General features: G+C 51.7%; 1 protein-coding gene across 3 annotated transcripts in view; it reads left to right on the top strand.

The window, feature by feature from the left end:
* Window positions 1-3263: 3263 nt before the first annotated feature.
* LOC121275015 (retinol-binding protein 1-like) overlaps window positions 3264-12334 on the top strand; it is a 17435-nt gene continuing 8364 nt past the window's right edge. Inside the window, exons 1-2 of one of the 3 annotated variants that reach the window (XM_041182410.1) lie at window positions 3264-3372; window positions 8374-8552. In XM_041182410.1, the coding sequence (XP_041038344.1) occupies window positions 3339-3372; window positions 8374-8552 (213 nt within the window). In that variant the 5' untranslated portion in view covers window positions 3264-3338. Of the gene's footprint in view, window positions 3373-4512; window positions 4721-8373; window positions 8553-12334 lie in introns of those variants that run through there. The other 2 variants (XM_041182408.1, XM_041182409.1) reach the window with 2 other exon arrangements.

Genomic DNA, 12334 nt, shown 5'->3' on the forward strand with positions numbered 1-12334 from the left:
GCCCCTACACCCCTCCCTATCTCTGTAACCTACTCCAGCCTTGACACCCCTCCCTATCTCCATAACCTCCTCCAGCCCCTACACCCCTCCCAATATCTGTAACATCCTCCATCCCCTACACAACTCCCTATCTCTGTAACCTCCTCCAGACTCTAAACTCCTCTCTATCTGTGTAAATTCCTCCATCCCCTGCAACCCTCCCTATCTCTGTAACCTCCACCACCCCAACACACCTCCCTATCTCTGTTACCTCCTGCAGACGCTAAACTCCTCCCTATCTGTGTAACGTCCTCCAGTCCCTACACCCGTCCCTATATCTGTAACCACATCCAGACCACTACACCCCTCCCTACCTCTGTAACCTCCTCCAGTCCCTACACCCCTCCCTATCTCTGTAACCTCCTCCAGTCCCTACACCCCTTTTTATCTCTGTAATCTCCTCCAACCCCTACAACCCTCCCTATCTCTGTAACCTCCTGCAACAAATACAACGCTCCCTATCACAATAATCCCCTCCAGACACTACACCACTCCTTATCTCTGTAACCTCCAGCAGCCCCTACACCCCTCCCTACCTCTGTAACATCCTCAATCTGCTACAACTCGCCCAATCTCTGTAACATCCTCCAGCCCCTACACCCCTCCCTATCTCTGTAACCTCCTCCAGCCCCTACACCCCTCCCTATATCTGTAACCTCCTCCAGCCCCTACACCACTACCGATCTCTGTAACCTCCTCCAGCCCCTACACCCCTCCCTATCTCTGTAACCTCCTCCACCCCCTACAACTCTCCCTATCTCTGTAACCTCCTCCAGCTCCCTACACCCCTCCCTATCTCTGTAACCTCCTCCAGCTCCCTACACCCGTCCCTATCTCTGTAACCTCCTCCAACCCCTACACCCCTTCCTATCTCTGTAACCTGCTCCAGCCCCAACACCCATCCCTATCTCTGTAACCTCCTCCAGCCCCAACACCCCTCCCTATCTCTGTAACCTCCTCCAGCTCCTACACCCCTCCCTTTCTCTGTAACCTCCTCTAGCCTCGACACCCCTCCCTATCTCTGTAACCTCCTCCGGCTCCTACACCCCTCCCTATCTCTGTAACCTCCTCCAGTGTCTTCAACACTCCCTATCTCGGTAACCTCCTCCAGTCCCTACACCCCTCCCTATCTCTGTAACCTCCTCCAGCCCCTACACACCTCCCTATCTCTGTAACCTCCTCCAGTCCCTACACCCCTCCCTATCTCTGTAACCTCCTCCAGTCCCTACAACCCTCCCTATCTCTGTAACCGCCTCCAGCCCCTACAACCCTCCCTAACTCTGTAACCTTCTCTAGCCCCTTCAACCCTCCCTATCACTGTAACCTCCTCCACCCACTACAACCCTTCCTATCTCTGTAACCTACTCCAGCCTCGACACCCCTCCCTATCTCCATAACCTCCTTCAGCCCCTACACCCCTCCCTATCTCTGTAACCTCCTCCAGCCCCTACACCCCTCCCTATCTCTGTAACATCTTCCAGCCCTTACACAATTCCCTACATCTGTAAACTCCTCAATCCCCTACAACCCTCCCTATCTCTGTAACCTCCTCAATCCCCTACAACTCGCCCAATCTCTGTAACATCCTCCAGTCTTCTACACCCCACGCAATCTTTGTAACGCCCTCCGGCCACTACAACCCTCCCTATCTATGTAACTTCCTCCAGATACTACACTCTTCCGTATCTCTGTAACCCCCTCCAGCCCCTACACCCCTCCCTATCTCTGTAACCTCCTCAATCCCCTACACCCTTCCCTATCTCTGTAACCTCCTCCAGCCCCCTACACCCTCCCTATTTCTGTAACCTCCTCCAGATCCTACATACCTCCCAATCTCTGTAACCTCCTCCAGCCACTACACCCCTCCCAATATCTGAAACCTCCTCCCGCCCCTACACCACTCCCTATCTCTGTAACCTCCTCCAGCCCCTACACCCCTCCCTATCTCTGTAACCTCCTCCAGCCCTACAACCCTCCCTATCTCTGTAACCTCCTCCATCCCCTACACCCCTCCCTAACTCTGTAACCTACTACAGTCCCTTCACCCCTCCCTAGCCCTGTAACCTCGTCCACCCACTACACTCCTCCCTATCTCTGTAAACACCAACAGCCCCTACAACCCTCCCTATCTCTGTAACCTCCTCCAGCCCCTACACATCTCCCTATCTCTGTAAAATACTCCAGCCACTACACCCTTCCCTATCTCCATAACCTCCTCCAGCCCCTACACTCCTACCAATATCTGTAACCACATCCAGCCCCTATACCGCTCCCTATCTCTGTTACCTCCTCCAACCCCTACAACCCTCCCTATCTCTGTAACCTCCTCCAGCCCCTACAACCCTCCCTATCTCTGTAACTTCCTCCACCCCCTACAGAACTCCTTATCTCTGTAACCTCCTCCAGCCCCTACAACCCTCACTATCTCTGTAACCTCCTCCAGCACTTACACCCCTCCCTATCTCTGTAACCTCCTCCAGCCCCTACACCCCTCCCTATCATTATAACCTCCTCCAGTCCCTACACCGCTCCCTATCTCTGTAACCTCCTCCAGCCCCTACAACCATCGCTATCTCTGTAACCTCCTCCAGCCCCTACAACCATCGCTATCTCTGTAACCTCCTCCAGCCCCTACACCCCTCCCTATCTCTGTAACCTCCTCCAGCCCTTACACCCCTCCCTATCTCTGTTACCTCCACCAGCCCCTACAACCATCGCTATCTCTGTAACCTCCTCCAGCTCCTACACCCCTCCCTATCTCTGTAACCCCCTCCAGCCCCTACACCCCTCCCTATCTCTGTAACCCCCTCCAGCCCCTACAACCATCGCTATCTCTGTAAGCTCCTCCAGCCCCTACACCCCTCCCTATCTCTGTAACCCCCTCCAGCCCCTACAACCATCGCTATCTCTGTAACCTCCTCCAGCCCCTACACCCCTCCCTATCTCTGTAACCCCCTCCAGCCCCTACAACCATCGCTATCTCTGTAAGCTCCTCTAGCCTCCTACACCCTCCATATCTCTGTAACCTCCTCCATCCCCCTACACCCCTTCCTATCTTGCAACCTCCTCCATCCCCTACAGCCCTCCCTATCTCTGTAACCTCCTCCAACCCCTAATGCCCTTCTGTATCTCTGCCCAGGTCCTCGCCTTAGGTATTGCAATACTGGAGAGCATTACCTCGAGTATATTTGCGTTAATGGCTGAGGGGTTTGGCGGTGTTTCAGGAATATCTGCATTGAAGGTCTCTTGCCCCCTCCTTGCTGGAGTTACTGAGGGACAAGTTCTCCTCCCTGGAGTTGATGTGTGATTTCTGGGCCCCTGGTTGTAGTACGTGTAAGTTATTCTACTCTCGCTATCTCTCCTCCCTGTGCCATGGCCTTAATCTCTCTGCCTTTTGTAAGACAGGAAACCTCGAGATCAGAGTCTTTCAGAATGACTGGACTGATATCTGCTTTCGTTTGGGTTCAACTTCTGAAAGAACGAAATCCTGGGAGAGAGAGAGAGACAGAGAGAAAGCGAGAGAGTGGGAGAGAGATGGACAGAGAGTGAGAGAGAGAGAGAAACACTTGTTGATTGAGAGAGAGAGACAGAGAGAAAAGACAGAGAGAGAGAGAGACAGTTTGAGAGAGATAGAGAGAGAGAGAGAGAGACAGTTTGAGAGAGAGAGAGAGAGACAGTTTGAGAGAGAGAGGAATGTTTAGTGGGAGTGAATACACTCAGGGAAAGGGGTGGGTTTACACTCTGGGAATGAGGTTATAAATTAAGCTATTTCACAATTTTGTTTAGCTGTCCTGATAGAGATAGAGACAAGGAGAGAGAGACACAGAGAGAGAGACAGAGAGAGAGTGAGGCAGAGAGAGACAGAGAGAGAGAGAGAGTGAGGCAGAGAGAGAGAGAGAGAGTGAGGCAGATAGAGAGAGAGAGAGAGAGAGAGAGAGAGAGTGAGGCAGAGAGACAAAGAGAGAGAGAGTGAGGGAGAGAGAGAGAGAGTGAGAGAGTGAGACAGAGAGAGTGAAGCAGAGAGAGAGCGCGAGACAGAGAGAGACGGAGAGACAGAGAGAGAGAGTGAGGCAGAGAGAGACAGAGAGAGAGACAGAGAGAGACACACAGAGAGAGACACAGAGAGACAGAGAGAGAGAGAGACATAGAGAGAGACAGAAAGAGACAGTGAGGCAGAGAGAGAGATAGAGAGAGAGAGTGAGACAGAGACACTGAGAGAGAGTCAGAGGTAGTCAGAGAGAGACACACAGAGAGAGCGAGACAGAGAGACAAAGACAGAGAGAGAGTAACAGAGAGAGATAGAGACACAGAGAGAGAGAGAGAGACACAGAGGGAGTCAAAGAGAGAGAGAGAGACAGAGAGAGATAAAGAAAGAGACCAAGAGAGAGAAAGAGACAGATAGAGAGAGAGAGACAGACAGACAGACAGGGAGAGAGAGATAAAGATACAGAGGGAGATAGAGACAGAGACAGAGAGAGATAAATAGACAGAGACAAAGATAGAGAGACAGAGAGAGAGAGGGACAGAGAGGGAGAGAGAGACAGAGAGAGAGAGACAGAGAGACAGAGATAGAGAGGGACAGAGAGGGAGAGAAAGGACATGGCCCAGGACTTCACGGGTGTGTATTCCCTGGTGAAACAAGAGAATTTGGATAATTACCTCAAGGCTCTCGGTGAGATGGGTGCGTCTGTCTTGTGGCTGGAGGTTGGGAGGGGGGGAATGGGGAGGGTGGGGGAGAGGGGAGGGTGGGGGAGGGTGGAGGAGAGGGGAAGGTGAGGCGGGGTGGAGTAGTGAGGTTGGCTGCATCTTAGGCTGCGCCCGAACACCTTCCCCCGCCTCTCCCTCGGACCTTGGCTGGAATCTTTACCCCACCCTCGCAGTCCCATTCCCACACCACCAACCCCCCCCACCAAACTCGGTGCGTCCAGCTCCCCACCTTACTTGGACGCGCAGGGGGTGTGGGGTCGGCCATCCGGCTCTTCGACTGTGGCAGGCATCGCCCCACCGCTTTGCCCCGTCCCCGGGCCGAGGGGTGGGGAGTCGGCTATTCGACTGTGGCAGGCATCGCCCCTGCTACTTTGCCCCCATCTCCTGGCCGAGGGGAGGCGGGGTTGTTGGCCAGCAGGCTATTCGACTGTGGCAGGCATCGCTCAGCCATTTTGCCCGGTCTCCTGGCTGGGTGGGGTGGGGTGTTGGCCAGTCGGCTATTCGACTGTGGCAAGCATCGCCCCGCCACATTGCCTCCATCTCCTGGCCGAGGGGGGCGGAGGGGGGTGTTGGCCAACGGGCTATTCGGCTGTGGCAGGCATCGCTCTGCCACTTTGTCCGGTCTCCTGGCCTGGTTAGGGGGGGAGGTTGGGGAGTCAGCCAGTCAGCCATTCGACTGTGGCAGGCATCGCCCCGCCACTTTGCCCGGTCTCCAGGCTGGGGTGGGTGGGGGTTGGGGGGGTGTTGTCCAGCAGGCTATTCGACTGTGGCAGGCATCGCCCCACCACTTTTCCCCCTTGTCCTGGCCTCGTCGCCACACCCACACCTTCCCCATCCCAGCCAGCTAAGGAAGGGTGGGGGCGCAGGTGGGGGTGGGGGGGGGTTAAATACTTGATCCCTCGCACCCACCCAACCCCCCACCCAACCCCCCACCCAACCCCCCACCCCACCCCCGCACCGGCTACTCCCAGGTCACTGAGGGCCTGCAACTGGAATGGGTTCCGTTCGTGGTGGGGAGAGGTTGGGTTTCCCAAGGAGTGGTAAATAGAGGAGGGGGTGGGAGAGAGAGAGAGAAAGAGAGAGCGAGACAGAGAGAGAGAGAGCGAGACAGAGAGAGAGAGAGCGAGACTGGGAGAGAGAGAGAGAGACAGAGAGAGAGAGAGCGAGACAGAGAGAGAGAGAGCGAGAGCGAGACAGAGAGAGAGAGAGCGAGAGTGAGACAGAGAGCGAGACAGAGAGAGAGAGCGAGACAGAGAGAAGAAGAGGGGGTGGTGGAGAGAGAAAGGGGGTAAGAGAAGGGGTGTGAGAGAGATTGGCAGAGAAAGAGAGAGAGATAGAGACAGAGATACAGAGAGAGACAGAGTGTGTGAGAGAGAGAAAGAGAATGATAGAGAAAGGGGGTAAGAAAAGGGGTGTGAGAGAGATTTGCAGAGAGAGAGAGAGAAAGATACTGAGACCGAGGGAGAGGGAAGGGGGAGGAGAGTGGGAGGGGAGGGCAGAGGAGAGGGCAATAGGGAGGGGGAATGGGTGGGAAAGAGAGAGAGGAGAGGGGAAACAGGGGAAGAGAAAGGCAATAGGGGAGGGAGAGGGAGGGGGGGGAAGAGAGTGGAAGAGAGGGAATGGGAGGAGAGAGAGAGAGAGAGAGAGAGAGAGGGAGGGAGTGGGAGAGCGAGAGAGAGGAAATGAGAGAGAGAGAGTGTGAGAGGGAATTGAGGAGAGAGAGAGAGAGGGATTGGGGATAGAGAACGATTCGTGGAGAGAGAGAGGGAGAAAGAGGGGGGAGGAAGTGGGAAAGGGGATCGAGGAGAGACAGAGGGACTGGAGAAATAGAGGGAGGGGGAGAAAGAGAGAAAGGGAATGGGGGGAGAGAGGGAGGGGGTGGAGAGAGGGAGAGAGGGATGGGGGCAGAGAGAGGGAGTGGGGGCGGAGGGAGAGAGAGAGAGAGGTAGAGGGATTGGCTGAGGTAGAGGAAGGGAGGCGGGAGAGAGAGAGAGGGAGAGGGATTGAGGGGAGAATGGAGGGGGAGAGAGAGAGAAGATGGATGGAGAGAGAGAGAAAGGATTGGGGGAGAGAGAGAGAGGATGGATGGAGAGAGCGAGAAAGGATTGGGGAGAGAGCGAGGATGGATGGAGAGAGCGAGAAAGGATTGGGGGAGAGAGAGAGAGGAATGGATGGAGAGAGCGAGAAAGGATTGGGGGAGAGAGAGAGAGGATGGATGGAGAGAGCGAGAAAGGATTGGGGGAGAGAGAGAAGACGGATGGAGAGAGAAAGGATTGGGGAGAGAGAGAAGATGGATGGAGAGAGAGAGAAAGGATTGGGGGAGAGAGAGAGAGGATGGATGGAGAGAGCGAGAAAGGATTGGGGAGAGAGCGAGGATGGATGGAGAGAGCGAGAAAGGATTGGGGGAGAGAGAGAGGATGGATGGAGAGAGAGAGAAAGGATTGGGGAGAGAGAGAAGATGGATGGAGAGAGAGAGAAAGGATTGGGGGAGAGAGAGAGAAGATGGAGAGAGAGAGAAAGGATTGGGGGAGAGAGAGAGAGGATGGATGGAGAGAGCGAGAAAGGATTGGGGGAGAGAGAGAAGACGGATGGAGAGAGAAAGGATTGGGGAGAGAGAGAAGATGGATGGAGAGAGAGAGAAAGGATTGGGGGAGAGAGAGAGAGGATGGATGGAGAGAGCGAGAAAGGATTGGGGAGAGAGCGAGGATGGATGGAGAGAGCGAGAAAGGATTGGGGGAGAGAGAGAGGATGGATGGAGAGAGAGAGAAAGGATTGGGGAGAGAGAGAAGATGGATGGAGAGAGAGAGAAAGGATTGGGGGAGAGAGAGAGAAGATGGAGAGAGAGAGAAAGGATTGGGGGAGAGAGAGAGAGGATGGATGGAGAGAGCGAGAAAGGATTGGGGGAGAGAGAGAAGACGGATGGAGAGAGAAAGGATTGGGGAGAGAGAGAAGATGGATGGAGAGAGAGAGAAAGGATTGGGGGAGAGAGAGAGAGGATGGATGGAGAGAGCGAGAAAGGATTGGGGAGAGAGCGAGGATGGATGGAGAGAGCGAGAAAGGATTGGGGGAGAGAGAGAGAGAGGATAGATGGAGAGAGCAAGAAAGGATTGGAGAAGAGAGAGAGGATGGTTGGAGAGAGAGAGAAAGGATTGGGGGAGAGAGAGAGGATGGATGGAGAGAGAGAGAAAGGATTGGGGGAGAAAGAGAGAGGAATGGATGGAGAGAGCGAGAAAGGATTGGGGGAGAGAGAGAGAGGATGGATGGAGAGAGCGAGAAAGGATTGGGGGAGAGAGAGAAGACGGATGGAGAGAGAAAGGATTGGGGAGAGAGAGAAGATGGATGGAGAGAGAGAGAAAGGATTGGGGGAGAGAGAGAGAAGATGGAGAGAGAGAGAAAGGATTGGGGGAGAGAGAGAGATGGATGGAGAGAGAGAGAAGATGGATGGAGAGAGAGAGAAAGGATTGGGGGAGAGAGAGAGAGAGGATGGATGGAGAGAGCGAGAGAGGGTTGGGGGAGAGAGCGGTGGAGGGAGGGAGGGGGTAAGGGGGAGAGAGAGGAAATGGGGGAGACAGAGGGAAAGAGTGAAAAGCCGCCGGTCTCAGCGTCTCTCTTTCTCTCCCTCCGCAGATATCATATTGCCTCTGAGGAAGATCGTGTGCCTGTTAAGTCCAGAGAAGGACATCTGCCATGATGGGGATCACATGGTTATAAAGACGCTAACCACCTTCAAAAACTACGTCATGGACTTCAACATTGGAGTGCAGTTCGAGGAGAACCTCGAGGCAATCGATGGTCGGAGATGCCAGGTAGGGTCAGTGCTGAGGGAACGCCGCACTGTGGGAGGGTCAGTGCTGAGGGAGAGCCGCACTGTGGGAGGGTCAGTGCTGAGGGAGAGCCGCACTGTCGGAGGGTCAGTGCTGAGGGAGAGCCGCACTGTCGGAGGGTCAGCGCTGAGGGAGAGCCGCACTGTCGGAGGGTCAGTGCTGAGGGAGAGCCGCACTGTCGGAGGGTCAGCGCTGAGGAAGTGCCGCACTGTCGGGTTTACTCTACGTTGCTGTAAATTGAGATTAAATCGAGGATCCTGCCCAGAGTTACAGTCAGTTTTTCGACATCATGTCCATTTTTGGAAGGAGGTGTATTTCCCTGTGACCCTCTCGTTTCTCCCCCCGGGTCCTGAGCCAACCATTATCACTCCAACAACATGATAAAAAGCCTCCGTACCACACATGGTTACATTGCTGTTTCTGGGAGATCACTGGACACAGGTTGGTGCTGCTTTTCCAGAATTACAACATCCGGCTCACTTCAGAACCTGTCTCTGTCCGTTTATCTGTCTCTGTCTCTCTGTCTTATTACCTCTCTCTCCACGACTGTTTATCTCTCTCTCTCTGTCTCTTTATCTCTCTCTCTCTGTCTCTTTATCTCTCTCTCTCTGTCTCTTTGTCTCTCTATCTCTGTCTCTCTCTCTATCTCTATATCTCTCTCTTTCTGTCTCTTTATCTCTCTCTCTGTCTCTTTATCTCTCTCTCTCTGTCTCTTTATCTCTCTCTCTGTCTCTCTATCTCTCTCTCTCTGTCTCTTTATCTCTCTCTCTGTCTCTTTATCTCTCTCTCTGTCTCTTTATCTCTCTCTCTGTCTCTCTATCTCTCTCTCTCTCTGTCTCTTTATCTCTCTCTCTCTGTCTCTTTATCTCTCTCTCTGTCTCTTTATCTCTCTCTCTCACGGTCTCTTTATCTCTCTCTCTCTCTCTCTTTATCTCTCTCTCTCTGTCTCTCTATCTCTCTCTCTCTGTCTCTCTCTCTATCTCTCTCTCTGTCTCTTTATCTGTCTCTTTATCTCTTTCTCTCTGTCTCTTTATCTCTCTCTCTGTCTCTTTATCTCTCTCTCTCACGGTCTCTTTATCTCTCTCTCTCTCTCTGTCTCTTTATCTCTCTCTATCTCTGTCTCTTTATCTCTCTCTCTCTGTCTCTCTCTCTATCTCTCTCGCTGTCTCTTTATCTGTCTCTTTATCTCTCTCTTTCTGTCTCTTTATCTCTCTCTCTGTCTCTTTATCTCTCTCTCTCTGTCTCTTTATCTCTCTCTCTGTCTCTCTATCTCTCTCTCTCTCTGTCTCTTTATCTCTCTCTCTGTCTCTTTATCTCTCTCTCTGTCTCTCTATCTCTCTCTCTCTGTCTCTTTATCTCTCTCTCTCTGTCTCTCCATCTCTCTCTCTCTGTCTCTTTATCTCTCTCTCTGTCTCGCTATCTCTTTCCCTCTCTGTCTCTTTATCTCTCTCTCTGTCTCTTTATCTCTCTCTCTCTCTGTCTCTTTATCTCTCTCTCTCTGTCTCTTTATCTCTCTCTCTCACTGTCTCTTTATCTCTCTCTCTCTCTGTCTCTTTATCTCTCTCTCTCACGGTCTCTTTATCTCTCTCTCTCTCTGTCTCTTTATCTCTCTCTCTCTCTGTCTCTCTATCTCTCTCTCTCTGTCTCTTTATCTCTCTCTCTCTCTGTCTCTATCTCTTTCTCTCTGTCTATTTATCTCTCTCTCTCTCACTGTCTCTTTATCTCTCTCTCTGTCTCTTTATCTCTCTCTCTCACTGTCTCTCTATCTCTCTCTCTATCTCTCTCTCTCTGTATCTCTCTCTCTCTGTCTCTTTATCTCCCTCTCTCTCTTTATCTCTCTCTGTCTCTTTCTCTCTCTCTCTCTGTCTCTTTATGTCTCTCTCTCTGTCTCTGTATCTCTTTCTCTGTCTCTTTATCTCTCTCTCTCTGTCTCTCTATCTCTCTCTCTCTGTCTCTTTATCTCTCTCTGTCTCTTTATCTCTCTCTCTCTGTCTCTCTACCTCTCTCTCTCTGTCTCTTTATCTCTCTCTCTGTCCATCTCTCTCTCACTGTCTCTTTATCTCTCTCTCTCGTCTCTTTATCTGTCTCTCTCTGTCTCTTTCTCTCTCTCTGTCTCTCTATCTCTTTCCCTCTCTGTCTCTTTATCTCTCTCTCACTGTCTCTTTATCTCTCTCTCTGTCTCTTTATCTCTCCCTCACTGTCTCTTTATCTCTCTCTCTCACTATCTCTTTATCTCTCTCTCTGTCTCTTTATCTCTCTCTCTGTCTCTATCTCTCTCTCTCTCTGTCTCTTTATCTCTCTCTCTCTGTCTCTCTATCTCTCTCTCTCTGTCTCTTTATCTCTCTCTCTCTGTCCATCTCTCTCTCACTGTCTCTTTATCTCTCTCTCTCGTCTCTTTATCTGTCTCTCTCTGTCTCTTTCTCTCTCTCTGTCTCTCTCTCTTTCCCTCTCTGTCTCTTTATCTCTCTCTCACTGTCTCTTTATCTCTCTCTCTCACTATCTCTTTATCTCTCTCTCTGTCTCTTTATCTCTCTCTCTGTCTCTTTATCTCTCTCTCTCACTGTCTCTCTATCTCTCTCTCTCTGTCTCTTTATCTCTCTGTCTCTTTATCTCTCTCTCTCTGTCTCTTTATCTCTCTCTCTCGCTCTCTCTTTATCTCTCTCTCTCTGTCTTTTTATCTCCCTCTCTGTCTCCTTATCTCTCTCTCTCTCTGTCTCTTTATCTCTCTCTCTGTCTCTTTATCTCTCTCTGTCTCTTTATCTCTCTCTCTCTCTATCTCTATCTCTCTCTCTCTCCCTCTTGGTCTGTCTCTCTCTCTGTCTCTCTCTCTCACTGTCTCTACCTCTGTCTCTCTCTCTGTCTCTCTCTCTCTCTCTGTCTCCCTCTCCCTCTCCCTAAGTCTTTTGCTCTGTCTCTCTCTTTGTCTCTCTACTTCTCTGCCTCCATCTCTCTCTCCCTGTCTCTTTATCTCTCTCTCTCTCTCTACCTGTCTTTCTCTCTCGGTCTCTTTATCTCTCTATTACTGACTCTTTATCACTGTCTGTTTACCTCTCCCTCTTTGTCTCTTAATCTTTCTCTCTCTGTCTGTTTATCTCTCATCCTTTATCTCTTTATCTTTCTCTCCTCTCTCTTTCTTTACCTCTCTATCTATCTTTCTCTCTCTGTCTGTTTATCTCTCCTCCTTTATTTCTTTATCTTTCTCTCCCTCTCTCTCTATTTCTTTATCGCTCCTTCTCTCTCTTTATCTGTGTCTCTCCCTGTCTCCCCTTATCTCTTTCTCTCTCTCTGTCCTTCTATCTTTCCTTCTCTATCTCCCCCTCACCCTGTCTCTGTCTCTCTGTCTGTCTCTCTCTCTGCCTCTCGGTATCGTTATCTCTGCCTCTGTCTAGTTTTCTCTCTCTCTCTATCTCTCACTTTGTCACTCCCTCTCTGTCTCTCCATCTGTCTCTCCCTCCCTCTGGCTGTGTCTCTCTCTCTCTGCTTGTCTCTCTTCATCTCCACCTCTCTCTCTCTGTCTCTCTCTCTGTCTCTCTCTCTCTGTCTTCATCTCCCTTTCTCTGTCTCTCAGTCACACTCTCTCTCCCTCTGCCTCTCTCTCCATCTCTCTCTCACTGTCTCTGACTCTCTGTGCCTATGTCAGTCTCTCGCTCTGACTCTCACTCTGCCTCTCTCTGTCTCTCTCTCTCTGCCTCTGTCTCTCTCTCTCTCTGTCTCTGCCTCTGTCTGTTTCTCTATCTCTCTCTCTGCCTCTACCTCTCTCTCTC

This window comes from Carcharodon carcharias (assembly GCF_017639515.1).
Source record: "Carcharodon carcharias isolate sCarCar2 chromosome 40 unlocalized genomic scaffold, sCarCar2.pri SUPER_40_unloc_1, whole genome shotgun sequence".
Classification (NCBI taxonomy): Eukaryota; Metazoa; Chordata; class Chondrichthyes; order Lamniformes; family Lamnidae; genus Carcharodon; species Carcharodon carcharias.